The 24,338-nt window shown below is 42.8% G+C and overlaps 1 protein-coding gene across 1 annotated transcript; it reads right to left on the reverse strand.

The window, feature by feature from the left end:
* Positions 1-356: 356 nt before the first annotated feature.
* On the reverse strand, positions 357-23,854 carry TMEM33 (transmembrane protein 33). Its single transcript, XM_070757026.1, has 7 exons — positions 23,567-23,854; positions 21,383-21,477; positions 19,200-19,387; positions 17,572-17,639; positions 15,383-15,516; positions 9,280-9,363; positions 357-1,279 (listed from the first exon to the last, which is right to left on the reverse strand). Exons 1-7 carry the CDS (start codon positions 23,621-23,623, stop codon positions 1,150-1,152), a joined length of 756 nt encoding a protein of 251 aa, XP_070613127.1. The 5' UTR covers positions 23,624-23,854; the 3' UTR covers positions 357-1,149.
* Between the last annotated feature and the right edge of the window lie 484 nt (positions 23,855-24,338).

Raw genomic sequence — 24,338 nt, forward strand, 5'->3', positions numbered from 1 at the left:
TGTTTTTTTAGACTTTTAAAATGTATTATTGTTAGTTTAGATTCTAACTATTAGATTTGTCATTATATATTGTTTTTATCATTGCTGCAAGCCGCCCCAAGTCTATGGAGAGGGACGGCATACAAATCTAATTAATAATAATAATAATAATAATAATAATAATAATAATAATAATAATAATAATAATATAAAGACCGTTTTTGCTTCGGTCTTACAGGGGACCGCTTGTAAATGTATCCTGATGCTTCTATGCAACATCTGTAGATTGGATTTCGATTGTGTTTTAAGGGATATCCCCAAGAGGCTGAACTGCAGCAGTCCAGCCAAGCAACGCTTAGGGTACAAAACGCCAGGAGTTTCTTGAGGATTAAACCACAACATCCATCTTTATTATTCCAAGGTGTCACAGATTGGCATTTTAAAGAATCCCAGTTTTAGAAGAGAACCAAAGTCAGAGGGGCTCCGAGGAAAATAATAACAATTTTTTAAAAAAAAGATATTGCTGAAGAAAGGGCGAAGAGCTCAATTTTGAAAGCATTAAATAAATCAGAAGGACATGGTTTTCAATGTTTAGCCCGGTTATTTTCACGTTCAGAACTGATTTGGGGTTGAGCGGGAGGATTTAATGGACTTGCGTTTATTGACCGAAGGAATACTGACTTAAGCGTACCGCCTAGGAAGGTGATTTCAAACGCGAAGTCCAAAAAGGGGAACCAAGCCGCAAGCTTGTTAAAGACACAAGCCGGACATCGTTTCTTGGTTTCAAGAAATGTTTTTTTGCCTTCGGGATTAAATGAGAGTACGACACATAAAACCGTATTGTACAACATTGGATGAATGCTCGCCTAAAAGATGAATATTTTTTTTTGCCTAAGAAGCGTTCATCGTCCATGAGACACAGCAAAATCAGCTTGAGGAAAGGGGGGGAAAACAGTTTTAAAAACCCACAAAAAACAACCCACCCACTCCCATGTAAGTAAAATACACGCCACCAAAAACAAAACAAAACAGATTCTTTGAAGGAAACCATTTCTATACAACCTGGACTGAGATCCTGAATTTATATAAATCATCAGCAGAAATTCCAGCTGCTCCGAGTGTTCGTTAGAGAGAGAGAGAGAGAGAGAGACGCAGGGTTTGAAAGCCGGGCTACGCAACCGTGGGCGCTAGTCTGGTTATGAAAGAGATGCTGCTGACGCAGAGCCTTCGCAGGAACAGAGGGCACGACGGTTTCATGATGAGATGCTCAACCACGATCCTCAGCTCCGTGAAGAGGGTCCTGAAAAGAGAAATGGGTTTTTTTCCAAGCTCGAGACATGCTCATGCTCGAGGCATGCTCATGCTGAGAAGGAATGCAGGTTGGTAGGGAAGGTTTGCCTATTTTGCTGATGACTCTAAAGCGGGCAATAGGGTCGATATTCCTGGAGGCCTCTGTAATATGGCAAATGATTTAGCTTTACTAGATAAGTAGCCAAAGCAATGGAAACTGCAGTTTAATGTTTTCAAACGTAACGTAATGCGCTTGGGAAAAAGGAATCCTGAATCTGGGTATTGTATTGGCAGTTCTGTGTGAGCAAAAACTTCAGAAGAGAAGGATTTAAGGGTAGTGATTTCTGACAGTGTCAAAATGGGTGAACAGTGTGGTCAGGCAGTAGGGAAAGCAAGAGCAATGCCTGGCTGCATAGCTAGAGGTATAACAAGAAGGAAGAGGGAGATTATGATCCTGCTGGATACACAGTATTCCAAATGGGGTCTCACCAGGGCTCTATATGGCAGGGATCACAGAACGCAAAGCGTTCCGTGCATGCGCAGAGGGTAAAAGAACCCAAATGGCGGTGTTCAGGTGGGTGGGCGAAGCCTCACACTGCCGTCGCTACCGGCTCTCTGACCACTGGCAGGCACGCCTGAACCGGGAGCATTTCACCCTTGTTAAGTAATAGACTGGACTGGAATGGGAGAATGTAATGGAATAGAAAATAGAATAGAAAATAGAATAGAATAACATAATAGAATAGAGAACAGAATAGAACAGAATAAAATATTGAGTAGAGTAGAATGGGACAGAATAAAATAGAAAATAGAACAGAATAGAACAGAATAACAGAATAGTAGAATAGAATAGAATAGAATATTGAGTAGAATAGAATTTAGAGTAGAGTGGGGCAGACTAGAATAGAATAGAACAGAACAGAACAATAGTATAGAAACTAAAAAACAACAGAATAGAACAGAATAACAGAATACAATAGAAAAGAATAGAATAAAACAGAACAGAATAACAGAATAGAAAATAGAATAGAGAATAGAGAATATAATAGAATAACAGAATAGAATAGATAACAGAATAGAACAGAATAAAATATTGAGTAGAATAGAATTTAGAGTAGAGTGGGGCAGAATAGAATAGAATAGAATGGAATAGAATAGAACCGAACACACTTTATTGTCACTTCGAACGTACACTAATCAGCATACATTAAAATGCAATTTCATTGCATACAGCCACAGCAAGTCATTTAACAAATGTGGCAAGAAAGGTCATAAAATGAAGCAACATTCACTTAGCAACTGTCTCCCTTAGCAACATAAAGTTTGGGCTCAATTGTGGTCGTTAGTCGAAGACTACCTGCTATTCATGCTTAATTTCACTGGATTTAAGGAGGGTGTCAGGCTCTGCTGTCAATCATGTGCAGGGAAGGATTTTCAAGAGCAGCCCATCCTCCATTCTAATAGGAAATCAGGATCATAAATGCAAACAGAATTGAAGCCAGAATAAGGCAGATGAAATATAAAAAGGTGCCACAACATTCAAAACACTCGAAGAGCGACAAGACAATTAAAAATTAAAAGGCTTATGCAAACTCAACAACCACAGTACCTTCAGGAACAAAAGATTGAAAGGAAGAGAGGAGAAGGGAAGGAAGAAGTTGAAGATGGAACAAGGTAGATGGATGGACAAAACACTAAATTCAAGTATTATCACGAACATCAATCTATGTTACCGCTACTAACCAGCACAAAGCAAATATAACTTATAGATCTAGAGGCTACATCCATGGGGCTTTTAACTAGAAAGAATATTAGAAAATGTCAAGAGGAATGAGTCAGAACGATACAACACGGAGGTTAAAAATGAAGCTAAGAAAAATAGGCAAGAGCCACTAGACAAGATTAAAAAAGCAGAAAACCCCCGAACAAAACAAGTTTAAGGACTGCCGACTTTAATTGCAGAAAACTCTCTTACATGCTATTATCCTCAACCTATTTTGGCTCAGCCCCCCCCCCCCCACCTCATTTACTTCTGTGATACTCAGCCCCATTGCTGTAAGGTAGGGGAAAAAAGGCTGGTTTTTTTTAATTATTATTATTATTATTATTATTATTATTATTATTATCATCATTATTATTATGTAGCTGTTGCTGTTATTACTGTTGTTTTGTTTTATTTTATTATTTAATTTATTTTATTATTGTTGTTGCTGTTGTGATTGTGATGGTATTATTATTATTATTATTATTATTATTATTATTATTATTTAGATTTGTATGCCGCCCCTCTCCGTGGACTCGGGGCGGCTCACAACACAATAAAACAATTCATAACAAATCTAATAATATACAATTTAAAATTTAAAATAGTTTAAAAAATCCATTTTTAAGCAGACATACCGACAAACATACCATACATAAATTATATAGGCCCGGGGGAGATATCTCAATTCCCCCATGCCCGACGACAAAGGTGGGTTTTGAGAAGTTTACGAAAGGCAAGGAGGGAAGGGGCAGTTCTAATCTCTGGGGGGAGCTGGTTCCAGAAAGTCGGGGCCACCACAGAGAAGGCTCTTCCCCTAGGGCCCGCCAACCGACATTGTTTAGTTATTATTACTCTCATCATTGGCATCCTTCAGTCTTGAAAGACTCTGACTTTAAAGACCTTTTTTGGTTCGCAGGCCAAAAGGTGGGTGTGTGCGTGTGTGCTAGCATAGAAACATAGAAGTCTGACGGCAGAAAAAGACCTCCTGGTCCATCTAGTCTGCCCTTATACTATTTTCTGTATTTTATCTTAGGGTGGATATATGTTTATCCCAGGCATGTTTAAATTCAGTTACTGTGGATTTATCTACCACGTCTGCTGGAAGTTTGTTCAAAGGATCTACTACTCTTTCAGTAAAATAATATTTTCTCATGTTGCTTTTGATCTTTCCCCCAACTAACTTCAGATTGTGTCCTCTTGTTCTTGTGTTCACTTTCCTATTAAAAACACTTCCCTCCTGGACCTTATTTAACCCTTTAATATATATAAATGTTTCGATCATGTCCCCCCCTTTTCCTTCTGTCCTCCAGACACTACAGATTGAGTTCATTAAGTCTTTCCTGATACGTTTTATGCTTAAGACCTTCCACCATTCTTGTAGCCCATCTTTGGACCCGTTCAATTTTGTCAATATCTTTTTGTAGGTGAGGTCTCCAGAATGAGGACGCTCATCTCTAACCTTCCCCATAACACCAGTCGATGATCTTCTGACCACTGGTGCTGCTCATTGTCTTCCGCTGGCTTCCCGCTACACAATAGTAATACCCTGTTTCCCCGAAAATAAGACAGCCCCTTATATTAATTTTTGCTCCCAAAGATTTGCTACGTCTTATTTTCAGGGGATGACTGATTTTTTTTTCAATGAAGAATTCACATTTATTACTGAACAAAAAAAATGAACATTTATTATATACTGTACAGTAGTTGTCATCACAAACCAGCATAAGCAGACAAACTGTGAATCCTATCAAGAATTTCTTACTACTACTGTACCATTATTTCCATGTACAACAATTACACTTTCTTAAAATATATGTTATATATGTTCTATTTGGGAATGTTGTGAAACGAAACGTCTCCTACATCTTACTTTCGGGGGATGCCTTATATTAGGCAATTTTACGAAACCTCTCCTATGTCTTACTTTCGGGGGTGACTTATTTTTGGGGAAACAGGGTACCAACTTCCCTCGCAAACATTCCCTGTGACAGCTACGTGCATTGTAACCTTACTTTCCAGATAGAAACATAGAAACATAGAAGTCTGGCGGCAGAAAAAGACCTCATGGTCCATCTAGTCTGCCCTTATACTATTTTCTGTATTTTATCTCAGGATGGATATACGTTTATCCCAGGCATGTTTAAATTCAGTTACTGTGGATTTATCTACCACGTCTGCTGGAAGTTTGTTCCAAGGATCTACTACTCTTTCAGTAAAATAATATTTTCTCATGTTGCTTTTGATCTTTCCCCCAACTAACTTCAGATTGTGTCCCCTGTTCTTGTGTTCACTTTCCTATTAAAAACACTTCCCTCCTGAACCTTATTTAACCCTTTAACATATTTAAATGTTTCAATCATGTCCCCCCTAGTATTACTCCTCCAACACGATGGTATAACAGACAATGATCTTCCACGTATTCATGTAGATTTGGACAACTTCCCCTCCCCAAATCAGAATCAGAAAGCAGGAGGAAAGCAGTTATCTTGCCCATTGGTGGCAAAAGGCAGGGCCAGGAATTGGGGGGGAGGGGAGGGAAACACCCAAATGTCGGTGGCAAAAGGCAGGATCAGGAATCATTTATTACTCTAAATGGTGTCATGAATATAACTGTCTGTTACAAACTCAAAGTATTTGTGGTGGCTAAGAAAAAATGATTGAGCAGACGTAAACCATTGTAACAGCAGACACAACTCTTACAAGAGGTAAAATCATCTAACAGCAGCAATATAAAATCTCCTAGAAATACAGTAATACCTCGTCTTACGAACTTAATTGGTTCCGGAAGTAGGTTCGTAAGGCGAAAAGTTCGTAAGACGAAACATTGTTTCCCATAGGAAACAATGTAAAAGCAATTAATGCGTGCAAAGGGGGGGAAATCGCAAAATGGCGCTCCACTGGCCGCTGCCGCCGCCCGGCTGTCACCTTTTAAAACAGCCAGGGGGCTTCTCGGCGTTCTCCCGAACCCGAACTTTTCGGGTTCGGGTTCAGGAGGCCGCCGAGAAGTGCCGCCGCCCGGCTGTCACCTTCTGAAACAGCCGGGGGGCTTCTCGGTGTTCTCCCGAACGCCAAACCCGGAAATTCGGGTTCGGGTTCCAAAGGCCGCCGAGAAGCGCCCGGCTGTTTCAGAAGGTTACAGCCAGGCGACGGCGCCCAGCGGAGTGCCGTTTTTGCAATCGGCGGCGTTTTCAGCCGATCTGGAGGCTGGAAAGGAGGTGGGGAATCCCAATAGGGAATTCCATGGGCGGAACTTTGACGTCACGAAGACGTCCTTCCTGGAGGCCGAAATGTGTAACCTTCTGAAACAGCCGGGCACTTCTCGGCGGCCTCCAGAACCCGAACCCGAACTTCCGGGTTCGGCATTGGGGAAAACGCCGAGAAGCCCCCCGGCTCTTTTAAAAGGTGACAGCCGGGCGGCGGCGCCCAGCAGAGTGCCATTTTGCGATCTGCGGTGGGTTCGTAAGCCGGAAAAAGTTTGTAAGAAGAGGCAAAAAATTTCCGAACCCCGGGTTCGTATCTTGAGATGTTCGTATCACGAGGGGTTCGTATCACGAGGTACCACTGTATTGTAAATTCCCCTCCTGAGAAAGCCATGTGGATCCCACTCAAGGTAACTATTGCTCTAAGGTAGTGATGGCGAACCTATGGCACAGGTGCCACAGGTGGCATGTGGAGCCATATCTGCTTGCATGTGAGCCATTGCCCTAGCTGAACTCCAACGTGCATGTGTGTGCCGACCAGCTGATTTTGGGCTTGCACAGAGGCTTTGGGAGGGCATTTTTGGCTTCCAGAGAGCCTCCAGGGGGATGGGGAAGAGCGTTTTTACCTTCCCTTGGCTCCAGGGAAGCCTTTGGAGCCTGGGGAGGGCGAAACACAAGCCTACTGTGCCCACCAGATGTTGGCAAACAGGCTGTTTCTGGTCTCCAGAGGGCCTCTGGGGGTGGGGAAAGCTGTTTTCGCCCTCCCCAGGCATTCAATTTATTTATTTATTCATTAATTAATTAATTAATTAATTCATTCATTCATTCATTTATTAGATTTGTATGCCGCCCCTCTCCGTAGACTTATGAGTGTGGGCACTCATGCATGCGCGATAGCACACGCGCATGCTCTTTCGGCACCCAAGGAAAAAAAAGTTCGCCATCACTGCTCTAAGGAATTCAGCAAGAATGTACCGAAGTACAAAATGTCCCACAAATTTCATCTACCAACCAGAAATATATTTCTGTTATGTTGATCCTAAGTTCTAAAATACGCGAGGAGGAGAATTTTAGAGGAGGCAGCATTAGATTAATAACATATACCCAGAATAAAGAGATATATGTATAGACGATATAACAATGATTATTTTAGAAGAGACACCCATAGTTTAAAAATGTATGGGAATATGTTATCAGTCTGTTAAATACCGTATTTTTCGCTCCATAAGACGCAGTTTTTTTCCTCCCAAAGTAGGATGAAAAATCAGCCACGTCTTATGGAGCGAAGATTCAGGCAGGGAGGGGGGGGAGGCGCTGGAGCAGAGGGGGCGGCGGCGATATACTCATCTGAGGAGCGTTGGCGGTTCTGAGCCTTTGGGAAGGCTACGGGAATCGCTTCAGGAGGCAGGGAGGTCTCGAAGCACCGTTCACTGTGTCTTCGCCTCCGCGTGCCGCCTCCGCCCGGCTGAAAACAAAACGGCTCCAAAAGTCGGCCGGGCTCCTGGGAGGCGGTGCGCGACTGTTTCCTCTTCGCTGTAGAGCCACACGGAGGCGAAGACACGGTGCCCGGCCACGCTCCGCCTCCCGGGAGCCCAGCCGATTTTTGGAGCCGTTTTGTTTTCAGCTGGGCTCCCGGGAGGCAGAGCGTGGCCGGGCACCATGTCTTTGCCTCCGCGCACCGCCTCCGCCCGGCCGAAAACAAAACGGCTCCAAAAGTCGGCCGGGCTCCCGGGAGGCGGTGCGCGACTGTTTCCTCTTTGCTGCAGAGCTGCCGGGCAGAGGCGAAGACAACGGCGCCCTCCACTCTCTCTCCCTCTCTCTCTCTCTCTCTCTTTCTCTCTGTTGCCGGCATGGTGAACGAGAGAGAAAGCGAGAGAGAGAGAGAATGAGAAAGAAAGCGAGAAAGTAAGCAAGAGAGAAAGACAGGGAAAGAAAGCAAGAGAAAGAGAGGGGGGAAGAAGGGGGAGGGAAAGACATAGAGGGAGGGAAGGAGGGAGAGAGAAAGAACAAAAAAGAGGGAGGAAGGAAGAGAGAAAGGAAGAGGGATGGAGAGAGAGGGAATGAAAGATGAAGGAAGGGAGAGAGAAAGGGGGAGGGAGAGATAGAAAGGAGGGAGAAGGGGGTAGTTAGGGAGAGGGAAAAGGAAGGGCTTGGAGAAAGGCAGGGGGAAAGAAAGATAGAAAGGAAAGAGGGAGGGAGAGATAGAAAGGAAAAAGGGAGGGAGGAAAGAGGGAGGGAGAGATAGAAAGGAAAGAGGGAGGGAAAGATAGAAAGAAAAGAGGGAGGGAGAGATAGAAAGGAAAGTGGGTTGGAGGAAAGAGGGAGGAAGACATAGAAAAGATAGAATTATGGATGCAAGAACTTGCTCATGTGTGATAGCTACTTTTTGGCTCAAAATATTTTTGTTCTATTTTCCTCCTCTAAAATCTAGGTGCGTCTTATCAGCAGGTGCGTCTTATAGAGCGAAAAATACGGTATGAGATGAACTAGGTTAAGAATCACTCAGGGAAAGGGAAAGAGGGAGAAAGAGAAAGAAAGGTAAACGCGAAAGTGATTGGAGATTAAACTTTGGAACTTACAAAGCACTTATACCGCCAGGCATGGGGCAGTTGAGACACCTTTCCCCCAGGCTTTTTTTTTATACTTTGTTTTATGTTTGGTATGAATGTGCTGTTTGGTTTTTTTAAATAATGATAGGGTTTTATAGGTTTTTAATATTAGATTTGTTCCACTACTATATTGTTTTTATTACTGTTGTGAGCCGCCCCGAGTCTTCGGAGAGGGGCGGCATACAAATCGAATTAATAATAATAATAATAATAATAATAATAATAATAATAATAATAATAAAAAAATGCTCTCACTTAGACCTGGGTTTTCTTCCTACAATTTGTAACACAGCGGAGAAGGTGGAAGAATTTTGTTTAAAACAATAAATTATTTAAAAAATGGAATTATAGCCGTGAAAGAGAAATCGAGTTAAACCCCAGCTTAAGCGTTCCCACAATAATTTTACACGTTGAGTAATCTTTACTGACTTCTTACCTGCAGTAAGGATTCCTGCGGGAAGAGTAACGGAGTGTAAGAAATCTGTAGTAAATAAAAGGCTGCAATAGACTTCCTTGTCCGCTGAAAAGGACAAAAAAAATAAGGACTGTGGGTTAGGGGGGAAAAAACCAGTTTATTTTCTTAATCAAGATAGGATGTATAATATTATACCATCCCTGACTATTATGTGGTCCGACTTACAACCTTTCGCTTAGTGGCCTTTTCACAATGGGACTGAGAAAAAAAATAATTTATTAGCGTTTTTCCACTACCTTTCCAGAGGTTATGACCTATAAAGCCCTTCATGGCACCGGACCAGATTATCTCAGGGACTGCCTTCTGCTACACAAATCCCAGCAAACAGTTAGGTCCCACAGAGTGGGTCTTCTCCGGGTCCCGTCAACTAAACAATGTCTCTTGGCGGGACCCAGGGGAAGAGCCTTCTCTGTGGCGGCCCCGGCCCTCTGGAACCAACTCCCCCCCCAGAGATTAGAATTGCCCCCACCCTCCTTGCCTTTCGTAAGCTGCTTAAAACCTACCTCTGCCGCCAGGCATGGGGGAATTGAGATACTCTTTCCCCCTAGGCCTTTATAATTTTATGCATGGTATGTCTGTATGTATGTTTGGTTTTTATAATAATGGGTTTTTAACTGTTTTTAGTATTGGATTATTATTATATGCTGTTTTATTATTGTTGTTAGCCTCCCCGAGTCTGCGGAGAGGGGCGGCATACAAATCCAATAGATAGATAGATAGATAGATAGATAGATAGATAGATAGATAGATAGATAGATAGATAGATAGATAGATAGATAGATAGATATAGATAGATCAGCAAACAAACAAACAAACAAATAAACAAATATCCCTAGGCCTAGGGTCATGTGATCAAAATTTGGACACTGACAAACTGACATGTATTTATGATGGTTGCAGTGTTCTAGTTATGTGATCCACCCCCTTGTGCCCTGGGGAACAGCATAGCAATAGTAATTAGACTTATATACCGCTTCACAGTGCTTTACAGCCCTCTCTAAGCAGTTTACAGAGAGCAAGCTTATTGCCCCCCACAATCTGGGTCCTCATTTGGATGGAATTGCATCAACCTTGATCCTACTGAGATTCGATCTGGTGGCAAGGTGATAAGCAGATCAGTAGTTTGTAGTACCACCGCACCACTGAAGCCAGGTGTACTTAACAACCATGTGAATAACTTGTGCAACTGCAGGGATTTGTTTGACAACAGTGGCAGGAAGAGGTCATTAAAGCTCACTTCACTACTGGTCTCAATTGTGGGTCGCAAATCAAGGACTACCTATATGAAAGATTTTGAATGGATTGTTGGAGTAACGTTTTGCAGAAGCTAGCCTACTCAGATAGCCAAAGCAGCTAACCAGCCTGCTTCAGACCAGGATATCAGGAACCTTGGTCTTGAAGACAATTGAAGACACGTACTGCAGAGTTTGTTAGGAAAATATTTACTTCTTTCATAGCAAACCTACAATATTCAGCTACAAGCCTTCAGCCACCACAGGCCACACTAAGTCACAAGCTACTCTAAACCATACTAAGCCACAATACCTTCAAGTCAAGCCACCAGCACACTTATTATTATTTATTAGATTTGTATGCCGCCCTTCTCCGAAGACTCGGGGCGGCTGCAAAGGTGCATTATGTACTTTTGTCAGCCAATCAGATTACATTACAACTTATTTATTTATTTATGTATGTATGTATTCATTCATTCATTCATTTATTGGATTTGTATGCCGCCCCTCTCCAGAGACTCGGGGCGACTAACAGCAATAATAAGACAGTGTACAATAATAATCAAATACTAAAAATGATTAAAAACCCATTAATATAAAAACCAGACAAACATACAGACATACCATGCATAAAATTGTAAAGGCCTAGGGGGAAAGAGTATCTCAATTCCCCCATGCCTGGTGGCAGAGGTGGGTTTTAAGTAGCTTATGAAAGGCAAGGAGGGTGGGGGCAATTCTAATTTCTCGGGGGAGTTGGTTCCAGAGGGCCGGGGCCGCCACAGAGAAGGCTTTTCCCCTGGGCCCCACCAAACAACATTGTTTTGTTGACGGGACCCGGAGAAGGCCTACTCTGTGGGACCTAACCGGTCGCTGGGATTCGTGCGGCAGAAGGCGGTCTCGTAGATACCCTAGTCCGATGCCATGAAGGGCTTTATAGGTGATGACCAACACTTTGAATTGTGACTGGAAACTGATCGGCAACCAATGCAGACTGCGGAGTGTTGGTGTTACATGGGCATTTTTGGGAAAGCCCATGATTGCTCTCGCAGCTGCATTCTGCACGATCTGAAGTTTCCGAACACTTTTCAAAGGTAGCCCCATGTAGAGAGCGTTACAGTAGTCGAGCCTCGAGGTGATGAGGGCATGAGTGACTGTGAGCAGTGACTCCCGGTCTAAATAGGGCCGTAACTGGTGCACCAGGTGAACCTGGGCAAACGCCCCCCTTGCCACAGCTGAAAGATGTTTCTCTAATGTGAGCTTTGCATCGAGGAGGACGCCCAAGTTGCAGACCCTCTCTGAGGGGGTCAGTAATTCCCCCCCCCCGGGTGATGGACGGACAGATGGAATTGTCCTTGGGAGGCAAGACCCACAGCCACTCCATCTTATCAGGGTTGAGTTTGAGTTCAAGCCAAGCCACAAGCACACTTATTATTATTTATTAGATTTGTATGCCGCCCTTCTCCGAAGACTCGGGGCGGCTGCAAAGGTGCATTATGTACTTTTGTCAGCCAATCAGATTACATTACAATTTGCATATTCACCCTGACTAGGCAGTTTTACAATTCTTCCCTCCTTCTGCGATTTGGAATATTCTCTCAGGTAGGCCTGAACCTGACATGGATGATTCTTACAGGTCAATATTTTGCTGTAGATATACAACCCAAGCAGATCGGTAGTTCACGACGTTAACATGAATGTGCTTCAATTGCCAAAAATAGTGGCAATATATTAAAATAAAAAATGAAAAAAGCATGAAAAGATGACAAATGATATAAGCGGAGGAGAAACATCGCCTGTCCAGTTTCACTCGGGGAACTGGCCCCGCTGTGTTCAAGGCAAGCTTTGTTTTCTACGCAGGGCTTCTCTGAAAGCAATTCCCTTATTTAAAAATAAACCTCAATGAGTTTAATTGGGCTTATTTCCAAGAAACTGTGTCTGGCACAACTCTCCCCCTGGTAATACAGGGGCCATATGTTAGCCTGACTATAAATGCATTATCCACCACATAATGACCTTAATTGTGACAAATGAATATTCTGAAGCCAAAGCCCCCCCCCCCCCCCCCCCGAAAATAGTTGGCTACATGTCTTCAAAGTTTTGTGCCCATAGAAGAAGTAGCTTTAATTGTTTGAACCCTGTTGAAGATACCAACATGGTTAATATGAGGGTTATCCGGAAAGTAAAGTTACCAGGCATGTAGCTCTCACAGGGAATGTTCGCGGGGGAAGTTGGTGTTACTATTGTGTAGTGGGAAGCCAGCGGAAGAGAACATGAAACCGCTGGGTGAGATCATCCAGGGGCATGGGGTGAGGTATCATCAGTATGCTGATGATACCCAGTTATACATCTCCACCCCATGTCCAGTCAACGAAGCAGTGGAAGTGATGTGCCCGTGCCTGGTGGTTGTTGGGGTCTGGATGGGTGTCAACAGACTCAAAGTCAACCCGGATAAGACGGAGTGGCTGTGGGTCTTGCCTCCCAAGAAGGACAATTCCATCTGTCCGTCCATTACCCTGGGGGGAGAACTATTGACCCCCTCAGAGAGGGTTCGCAACTTGGGCGTCCTCCTCGATCCACAGCTCACATTAGAGAAACATCTTTCAGCTGTGGCGAGGGGGGCGTTTGCCCAGGTTCGCCTGGTGCACCAGTTGCGGCCCTATCTGGACCGGGACTCACTGCTCACAGTCACTCATGCCCTCATTACCTCAAGGTTCGACTACTGTAATGCTCTCTACATGGGGCTACCTTTGAAAAGTGTTCGGAAACTTCAGATCGTGCAGAATGCAGCTGCGAGAGCAATCATGGGCTTCCTAAGGTATGCCCATGTTACACCAACACTCCACAGTCTGCATTGGTTGCCGATCAATTTCCGGTCACAATTCAAAGTGTTGGTTATGACCTATAAAGCCCTTCATGGCATCAGACCAGAATATCTCCGGGACCACCTTCTGCCGCACGAATCCCAGCAACCGGTTAGGTCCCACAGAGTTGGCCTTCTCCGGGTCCTGTCGACTAAGCAATGTCATTTGGCGGGACCCAGGAGAAGAGCCTTCTCTGTGGCGGCCCCGACCCTCTGGAACCAGCTCCCCCCGGAGATCAGAACTGCTCCCACCCTCCTTGCCTTTCGTAAAGTTCTTAAGACCTATCTCTGCCGTCAGGCATGGGGGAACTGAGACATCTCCCCCGGGCCTATACAGTTTATACATGGTATGTTTGTGTTTATGCTTGCTTTTTAATAATGGGTTTTTTAGTGTTTTTAAAATTATTAGATTTGTTCTTACATTGTCTTTGTTATTGTTGTGAACCGTCCCGAGTCTAGGGAGAGGGGCGGCATACTAATCTAATAAATAATAATAATAATAATAATAATAAGCAGTGCCAGTGGTTGGAAGATCATCGACTGGCGTTGTGGGGAAGGTTAGAGATGAGCATCCTCATTCCATTTCCCTCCATGGACGATGCGCGCGCTGTAATACGCTACCTGAATGCTAAGGGTATGCACGCTGCTGCGATTCATCGCGGAATCGTTGAAAATTATGGAGAGGACGCCAAAAACTTCAAAACTCAGCAATCCGCGAGAAAAGTCTTGAAAAAATGTTGAATGGTCATCAGAGAATATTTTCTTCCATTTTCTGTATCACGGCATCGGTCACAACGGACGGCCATCCACTTCCGTCTTCATCGGGAATTCCCATCCTTGAATTTGAATTTCTGTACCCATTTTGTCACATGCCCTCTTGACATTGATTCCTCTCCATAAACTGAAACGAATTCGGAGCAGCATTCCTGCCCTTAGCATTCAGGTAGCGTATGACAGTGCGCACTTTGCCCTTGGAGGGAAACGGAATGAGGACACTCATCTCTAACCTTCCCCACAACGCCACTTGATGATCTACTGACCCCTGGCACTTCTCGTTCTCTTCCACTGGCTTCCTTCTACACAATAGTAATACCAACTTCCTCCCTGCAAGAGCTACATGCCTTGTAACCATACTTTCCGTATATTATCCCAGCGACCAGTTAGGTCCCACAGAGTGGGCCTTCTCCGGGTCCCGTCAACTAAACAATGTCGTTTGGCGGGACCCAGGGGAAGAGCCTTCTCTGTGGCGGCCCCGGTCCTCTGGAACCAACTCCCCCCAGAGATTACAATAGCCCCCACCCTCCTTGCCTTTCGTAAGCTCCTTAAAACCCACCTCTGCCGTTAGGCACGAGGGAACTGAGATATTCTTTCCCCCTAGGCTTCTACAATTTATGTATGGTATGTTTGTATGTACGATTGGTTTTATAATAAGGGTTTTTAGCTGTTTTAGTATTGGATTGTCGCATGTTGTCTTTACCACTGTTGTTAGCTGCCCCGAGTCTACGGAGAGGGGCGGCATACAAATCCAATAAATAAAATAAAATAAATAAATATTGGCTACGTTTTTCTTGTTTTTCATTAATTCAGATGTCACATGGTATGGAGACATCAATGATCCACACTTTCTTCTTTTCCACAATCATGAGGTCCAGTGTATTGTATTCCAAAACCTTGTCAAATGTTTATTATTGTTCTTGTTGTTCCTGTTGTTGTTGTTATTATTATTAACCACAGGCTGTCTGGAAATAATTCCAGAACAGACATTCTGCAGTTCGGCTTTGCGGCTCTTTAAAGTTCTCACGGCAATCAAAAACCTTGAATAACTCACTATCCTGAGCCTTCATCATAACCCAGTAGATCAGGTTTCTTGGAGAGACAGGAAATACTGCATTCCAAACTTTGGGTGCAGTTGAGATAGCTTGAAATATATATACGTTTATATTTATATGAAGAACTACAAAGGACCACATACCTGAAAAGCATAAAAACAGTAGCTGGCATCAAGAAGATTTCATTGCAGGCAATAAATTTTAAGATGTTTTGCTGATTAGCGTTTAATTTGTCCAACAGGTTTCTTAGAAACAGAAGGGTATTTGAGCCACGTGCCTTTAAAAAGAAGGGAGAAAAACAAATAAAGAAATGTCCCTGTAAGTTCCTTGCTCCAGCTTATGCTAATTTAAACCAACGAAAGATGAAAACTCTGTAGATCATAGTTCCCTCTAAGTTGAGCAGTGAGCAATCGCTCACTTAAAAATCAGCATCAACTCAGAGTTTTCCAAACCTGCCCAGAAGCCGAGAGGGAAAGAGTGAGAGGGAAGGAGAGAGAGAGGAAGAGAGAGAAACAGATAGAAAAAAGAGAGGAAGGAAAAGAGAAAGAAAAAGAATGGGAGTAAGGAAGAGAGAAAGAAAATCAAAATCTAGTTTGAAACTAGCTCAACTATTTAAGTGGCATTTTGATATTGATAGAGTTGCCCTATTATGAGCTCACTGTTTTAGACACACAGTACAGTATTTTATTTTGAAATTCTCTGAGGCAAAACAGGGTGGGTTTTTTGTTTGTTTGTTTGTTTATTTATTTATTATTTCTGTGCCACCCAGTCCCGAAGGGACTGCCACTCAGACACTATACTTTTCCGCCCACCCCCAAAAAAAATTAGAGGGAACACTGCTGTAGATATTTTCAACTCTAAACATAATACCCCCAAAAGGGGATAGCAATAGCCTTTAGACTTATATACAGCTTCACAGTGCTTTACAGCTCTCTCAAAGTGGTTTAGAGAGAGTAAGCATATTGCCCCCAACAATCTGGGCCCTCAGTTTACCCACCTTGGAAGGATGGAAGGCTGAGTCAACCTTGAGCCTGATGAGATTTGAGCTGCCAAACTGCTGGCAGTCGGTGATCAGCAGATGGTAGCTTGCAATACTGCACTCTAATTACTGCGCCACCGAGGGATCATGAGACCCTGGGACACTGGAACCGTAATAGTTATATGCCAGTTGTCAAGCCTCAGAATTTTGATCATGTGACCACAAGGAGGCTGTAACTTAGATTTCTTTATAAGTAATTTACATTTCTTCATACACTGCTCAAAAAAAATAAAGGGAACACTTAAACAACAGAACATAACTCCAAGTAAATCAAACTTCTGTGAAATCAAACTGTCCACTTCGGAAGCAACACTGATTGACAATCAGTTTCACATGCTGTTGTGCACATTCAACTTTGTACAGAACGAAGTGTTCAATGAGAATATTTCATTCATTCAGATCTAGGATGTGTTCTTTGAGGGTTCCCTTTATTTTTTTGAGCAGTGTATATATTGTTGCATTTATAATGTTGTACGCCACCATGAGTCGCCCCCAGAAGGTCAGCATAGAAATCTAATTAATAATAATAATAATAATAATAATAATAATAATAATAATAATAACAACTGTCATTAAGTATGAAAATGGGCATGGGTCACTTTTTTCAGTGCTGTCGTAACTTCGAACAGTCACTAAGTGAACTATTGTAAGTCAAGGACTGCACTTATGTATCCCCAAAGTCGCCTGCTAAACAAGCATGCTGGCCATTTCATAGTTCCATAGCCATTAGCAGAGGAAGGGGATATACACTGCTCAAAAAAACAAAGGGAACACTCAAAGAACACATCCTAGATCTGAATGAATGAAATATTCTCATTCTGTACAAAGTTGAATGTGCTGACAACATGTGAAATTGATTGTCAATCAGTGTTGCTTCCTAAGTGGACAGTGTGATTTCGTAGAGGTTTGATTTACTTGGAGTTATATTGTGTTGTTTAAGTGTTCCCTTTATTTTTATTTTTTGCAGTATATTATTTCTCTAATAATTCTCTAATTTAAAAAAAGCTGTCTAGCATAGTAACAAGGGCGGGACAGCTTTGACAGATTCACTCAATCCAATCACAGATCAGGTGGATTTAACCCATTCCTGGATGCTATTATCCACCTTGTGGGAGAAGTGTGGTCTTCTTATTTGTCCAAGAAGAAAACCCAATAAAATAGGGTTTCTCAACTTTGGGAATGTTTTAAGAAGCCCATGCAATTTAAACATTCCCATGGTTGAGATGGACTGCTCTATAAACCAGCCCAGATCTCGGAGCAGACAAACAGATCAGATGTCGACATCATACTTACATCGAGAACCTTCTTCGTGTAGGTTACAGCATGAAGCAATGAAAACAGCAGGACGGGAAAAATACTCACTGAAGTCGACGTTAAGGGCAGCAGATTACAATTTAGAGTTGACAAGCTTTAAAAATCCTGGAATTGGGGAATGTTGGCAGTATTGTCGCCAGGATTCAGGTTATGCCTGAGAAAGATTTTACATTATTATAACTGATAATGATTTAAAAACCCTGCCCCTCACTCCTGAACAAAACAGTCCTGTAAAAAGAGAATTTTGCTTGTCAGAAGGACAATTGCAACCATCATAAATGATAGCCAGTTACAAAAGCATCCAAATTTTGATCATGTAACCATGGAGAGGCTGTGCGAAAAACGGTCATAAGTCATTTTTCAGCACCATTGTTGACTTCAGTAACTAAAGGAACCGTTATTAAGTCAAGGACTCCCCTGTATAATGTTATAAACCCCATCTTGATTTTTTTAACCCACCGTCCTTGTTTCTTTTGTCCTCAGCAAACAAGGATCCTTTGCACAGCCGTTCATTGACTACATACTTCTTACTCTCTCATTTACTATTCTTGCAGAAAGCCTTATTGCTAGTAGGAAGCCAGTGAAGATTACCATATTTTTCAGAGTATAAGACACATGTCCACCCTCCCAAAGGAGATTTGCTGTGCTAGGAGGCAGAGGCAGAGTTATTGTGAGTGTTTTATGAGTCTTATTTTCTTCTTTGTGTCCTTTGGTGATAAAATTTCTGTCTGGAATCAACAATTAGCTGGGAGGATTTTAAAAAACATTACACTAACTTCTCAGGAGAAGGGCTGCATAGAAATCTAATTAATAAATTAATAATAAATTTAATTAAAATGTTACCTGAAGGAAAATATAAAGGAGGGCGGGGAAGCTTTGCATTTAACAGATTGCATGCCGGTTCTGATTACAATACAAATCTATGCAAAGAAAAAAAAACTTTAAAAGCAGTCCCAAACTGGTAAAATTTGATATTATTTCCTATATCCATGCACTGGCGTGTATCTTGTTTCCCTCCGCAAAAAAGTTAGGTGCGTTTTATAATCCGGAGCATCTTATACTCCGAAAAATACAGTACTCACGGTTAAAATTAGTGATTTCCACTTTTTATTATTACAGTGTTCCCTCGATTTTCGCGGGTTCGAACTTTTTTCCTGCCCGATGACGTCATATGTCATCGCCAAACATTTGTCCACCTTTAATAAATATATTTTTTAATAAACTTTAATAAATAAACATGGTGAGTAATAATCTAAATAGCTGCTAAGGGAATGGGAAATCGCAATTTAGGGGTTTAAAGTGTTAAGGGAAGGCTTGTGATACTGTCCATAGCCAAAAATAGTGTATTTACTTCCGCATCTCTACTTCGCAGAAATTCGACTTTTGCGGGCGGTCTCGGAACGCATCCCCCGCGAAAAGTGAGGGAACGCTGTATTATTTTTTCAACGTTCCTATAAAATCCCACAGCTCCCTTGGCTCAAGATAGGGACTTTAAATCTGGCTTGCCTTTCAGCTCAGTCCAGCCCTTCAACAAATGTGCAAAGCCAACTTTTGGGGTCCCCAGACATACCAATAAACAAACACCCTTCTTAAAAAGGAAAGGATACTAGTGACAGGGTAGGAATTGACGAAGATGAGGGAATAGAGAAGGTAGTGACAACTGTCCTCCAACAAGGCTTGGGATAAGAACGCCCGGCTTAGCTGGAAATGTGGCAGCCGCTGATGGAGACGCAGGGCACTGGTGAGCGCGTTCGCCAGCAAAGCCCTCTGGTAAAAGCTCGCTGCTTCGTGCAACCTGGGAATTATCGAAGGAGAAGTTACCATACAAACCAGCCACTGCTCCCAGTCATCCTCCCACGAGGATCGAATTGCGTCACCCAACACTGCAGTGTTGAAATCTGCCTTGCTCAATCAGCAAGCCCAGGCATTCTATTATTATTCCTTCCATGAAAGACAAATTACCCTATGAAGATTCGTACTGTTCCGGCACATGAAAAGAGTTTTAAAAAAACATTCAGAAATTGTTAGCAATATTTTACGAATTTTAAATTATTATTATTTTATTATTATTATTTATTAGATTTGTATGCCGCCCCTCTCTAAAGACTCGGGGCGGCTCACAACAGTAATAAAAACAATATAGCAGTGGAACAAATCTAATATTAAAAAACATATAAAACCCTATCATTATTTTAAAAAAACAGCACATTCATATCAAACATAAAACCAAGTATAAAAAAGCTTGGGGGAAAGGTGTCTCAACTCCCCCATGCCTGGCGGTATAAGTGAGTCTTGAGTAGTTTACGAAAGACAGGGAGGGTGGGGGCAGTTCTAATCTCCAGGGGGAGTTGGTTCCAGAGGGCCGGGGCCGCCACAGAGAAGGCTCTTCCTCTGAGGCCCGCCAAACGACATTGTTTAGTCGACGGGACCCGGAGAAGGCCAACTCTCAAATGACTCTATTTGTTCTATGCTGGGCCTACGCAGAATGAAAACAAAGGAGGAATCCACTCACTGATATTTCAAATCAAACACCTTTTCTATAGAAAGCATCATACAAGCCATATCCATGCATTCGAGTTCATCTGAGCAACTTCTCAGTGAGAGGAATTAAAAGATAAGATAGAAACATTGATTATTGACGGCAGAAAAAGACCTCATGGTCCATCTAGTCTGCCCTTATACTATTTCCTGTGTTTTATCTTAGGATGGATCTATGTTTATCCCAGGCATGTTTAAATTCAGTTACTGTGGATTTACCAGCCATGTCTGCTGGAAGTTTGTTCCAAGCATCTATGACTCTTTCCATAAAATAATATTTTCTCACATGGCTTCTGATCTTTCCCCCAACTAACCTCAGATTGTGCCCCCTTGTTCTTGTGTTCACTTTCCTATTAAAAACACTTCCCCCTGAACCTTATTTAACCCTTTAACATCTTTAAATGTTTCAATCATGTCTCCCCTTTCCCTTCTGTCCTGCAGACTATATAGATTGAGTTCATGAAGAAAACTCATAAAACTTAAGAGTCCTGCTTAAGTTTTATGCTTAAGACCTTCCATCATTTTTGTAGCCCATCTTTGGACCCGTTCAATTTAATCAATTTCTTTTTGTAGGTGAGGTGTCCAGGCCAAATTAAAGGGCTAAAATCGGAAGCAGCAATGTTTAGAAAATGTTGATTTTCAACATTTGGTAAATTAATTCTAATATGTAATCTTTACTACTAAAATCAATTGAACATCAAATGTGCTAATCTTTGATTGGACCACAACATTTTTGCCTCTAAACTCAATATATTTGCCTCTATTCATGACAATGTAACATAAAAAGATCTTTAAAATTATTGATACTTTGTACTGTGTCCCTAAAACTGATACTGTTACCCTAAAGTTATATGGTTCTGTGTCCCTATACTGTAGTTGATATGAAGCTATCCTACATTTATATGATGCTGTATCCCTAAAACTGATACTAGGTTACCCTAAATTTATATGCTGCTGTACCCCTAAAATTGATACCATGTTATCCTAAACTTATATGGTGCTGTGCCCATAAAATTGATAGTTATCCTAAATTTATAGGGTGCTGTACCTCTAAAATTGATACCATGTAATCCTAAATTTATAGGGTGCTGTACCCCTCAAATTGATACTATGTTATCCTAAACTTATACGGTGCTGTGCCCCTAAAATTGATAGTTATCCTAAATTTATAGGGTGCTATACCCCTAAAATTGATATTATGCTATCTAAGGACCAGGAGCATCATGGTTTTTAAGAAAATAAAAATACATACCCTAGAAGAGGAAGGACAAACAAAGCCGAACAATAAATTGTGAATATCCGAGAAAGCCACATTGCCGTCTCCAACTTATTACTCATCAGAAATTGCTGGAACGGAAGAAAAAAAAATTCATGCGGAAAAGTGTCATGCCCGACATTAAATCCACAATATTCAGCCAAAAAGACAAGCCAATGCCTTTTTTTTTTACAGGCAGTCCTCGACTTACAACTGTCCATTTAGCAACCGTCAGAAGTTACAATGTTAGTGGAAAATGACCATGTTTCACACTTGCGACATTCCTGTGGTCACATATTTGTGACATTCCTGATTCATATTTGTGACCTTCTAACAAGCAAGGTCAATGGGGAAGCCTGATTCACTTAACTAACGTTATCATCTGCGGGGATTCACTTTGCAATGGTGGCAAGGAAGGTTGCAAAAACGGGGCAAAATTCACTGAACCACTGCTTAGCAACAGAAATTCAGGGCTCGGTTGTGGTCGCAAGTCGTGGGTTGTCTATTCCCTTAGTACTGTTCACAGTAATGCCTGGCTAAATCCTGGGATGGGGGATCACCCGAAGATTTGCTTTGTTAACCAGGCGATGGGAGACCACACAGAAATCCACAGGCTGATTAATTAGGGGATGGGAGACCACGCGGAAACCCAGGGGACGATTAATTAGAGCAGTGATGGCGAACCTTTTTATCCTCGGGTGCTGAAACACCGTGTGTGAGCGCTATCATGCATGTGTGAGTGCCCACACCCATAATTCAATGCCTGAAGAGGGCAAAAACAGCTCCCCCCCCCAAAGGCCCTCTGGAAGCTGGAAACGGCCTGTTTCCCAATTTCTGGTGGGCCCAGTAGGCCGTGTTTTGCCTTCCCCAGGCTCCAAAGGCTTCACTAGAGCCGGCCTCCCCCCCATCCTCCCTGAGGTTCTCTGGAAGCCAAAAACACCCTCCCAGAGCCTCTGTGCAAACCAAAAATCAGCTGGCCAGCACACACACATGTTGGAGTTGAACTAGGGCAACAGCTCGCATGCCAGCAGATATGGCTCCGTGTGCCGCCTGTGACACTCATGCCATAGGTTCACCATCCCTGAATTAGGGGATGGGAGAACACATGAAATTCTGCAGGTTGCTTTGTCAACCAGGGAATGGGAGACCATGCAGAAATCCACAGGTTGATTAATTAGGGGATGGGAGACTTAGTAGGGGTTGGAAGACCAAACGGAAATCCATAGATTGATTACTTAGGGGATGGGAGACCACGCAGAAATGCACGGGTTGATTAAAAAGGGGATGGGAGACCATACAGAAATCCATGGGTTGTTTAATCAGGGGATCGGAGACCACATAGAAATCCACAGGTTGATTAATTAGTGGATGGGAGACTAATTAGGGCAGTGTCTCCCAACCGTGGCAACTTGAAGATATTTGGACTTCAACTCCCAGAATTCCCCAGCCAGCATCTGCTGGCTGGGGAATTCTGGGAATTGAAGTCCAAATACAGTATCTTCAAGTTGCCAAGCTTGGGAAACACTGAATTAGGGGATGGGAGACCACACAGAAATCCATAGGTTGATTAATCAGGGGATGGGAGACCACACAGAAATGCACGGGTTGATTAATTGGGGGATGGGAGATCACACAGAAATCCATGGGTTGTTTAATTAGGGGGATGGGAGACCACATGGAAATCCACAGATTAGGGGATAGGAGGTCACACAAGATCTGCAGGTTGCTTTTTTAACCAGGGGATGGGAATCCACACAGAAATCCACTGGTTGTCTTTTCTTTCTTCCCTTTCCTATACTTTCTCTCTCTCTTCTCTTTTTCTTCCCTCTTTTTGTTTTGCTTGTTTTTGTATTTGACTATTTTTTGTTTGTTTTTTATATGAAAATAACGAATAAAGATTTTTTTTTTAAAAAAAACCCAGACGGGTTGATTAATCAGGGAATGGAAGACCACGCGGAAATCCATGAGTTGATTATAGGATGGGAGACCATGCGGAATTCTGCAGGTTGCTTTGTTAACCAGGGGATGGGTGACCACGCAGAAGTCCACGGATTGTTTAATTAAATTAATTAAACCCACGGATTGACCCCCTCCCCTCGCCCCCATCCCCTCGCGCCGGGGACGATGGGACTTGCAGTCCGAAGCGCAAGAGGGGGAGAAGGGCTCGCGCGGGCCGCTCACCACCGCTCCTCCGCCCGCGCCGCCTTGCATGGGCCCGTTCTGCGCCGTGTCCGCCATGGCCGACGACGCCCGGCTTGGCTGGCTCGACGAAGTGAGGGGGGAAGAAGCACCAAGGCCGCCCGCGAGGGAAGCCGGAGCGACGTTGAAGGGAGAAGGAGGAGGCCGCTTTTGCGCAGGCGCGTGACCCCGACGCCTACTCCCTCGCCAAGGGAGGAGAAAGACGCTGCAAGAAATCTCGCCGCCAAACGCCCGGCAGCGCGCATGCGTCCACTCGCCCGTTTCCGCTTCGACCCGGAGGCATGGTTAGGTTTATTGGATTTATATGCCGCCCCTCTCCGCAAACTCGGCATGCCGGGTGATGTAGTTTCCTGAGACCGCGCCGGGGCCGATTCCGACGTGATTTTGCAGATTCTTTTCACATATCTTTTTTTGGTTGTTTTTGTTTTCGCTTCTTCCCCACCCCCATCCACCATTGGAAGGACAAAGCAGGGAATGCGTTGCCTCCAAATTGAATGAATGAATTGGATTAATGAATTAATTTAATGAATGGATGGATGGATGACTTAATTAATTAATCTAATGAATGAATGGATTAATTAATCTAATAAATGAATGGATTAATTAATCTAATGAATGAATGGATTAATTAATCTAATGAATGAATGGATTAATTAATCTAATGAATGAATGGATTAATTAATCTAATGAATGAATGGATTAATTAATCTAATGAATGAATGGATTAATTAATCAATTAATGTATTAATTTAAT

Source organism: Erythrolamprus reginae, chromosome 7, assembly GCF_031021105.1.
Source record: "Erythrolamprus reginae isolate rEryReg1 chromosome 7, rEryReg1.hap1, whole genome shotgun sequence".
NCBI classification, from domain to species: Eukaryota; Metazoa; Chordata; class Lepidosauria; order Squamata; family Dipsadidae; genus Erythrolamprus; species Erythrolamprus reginae.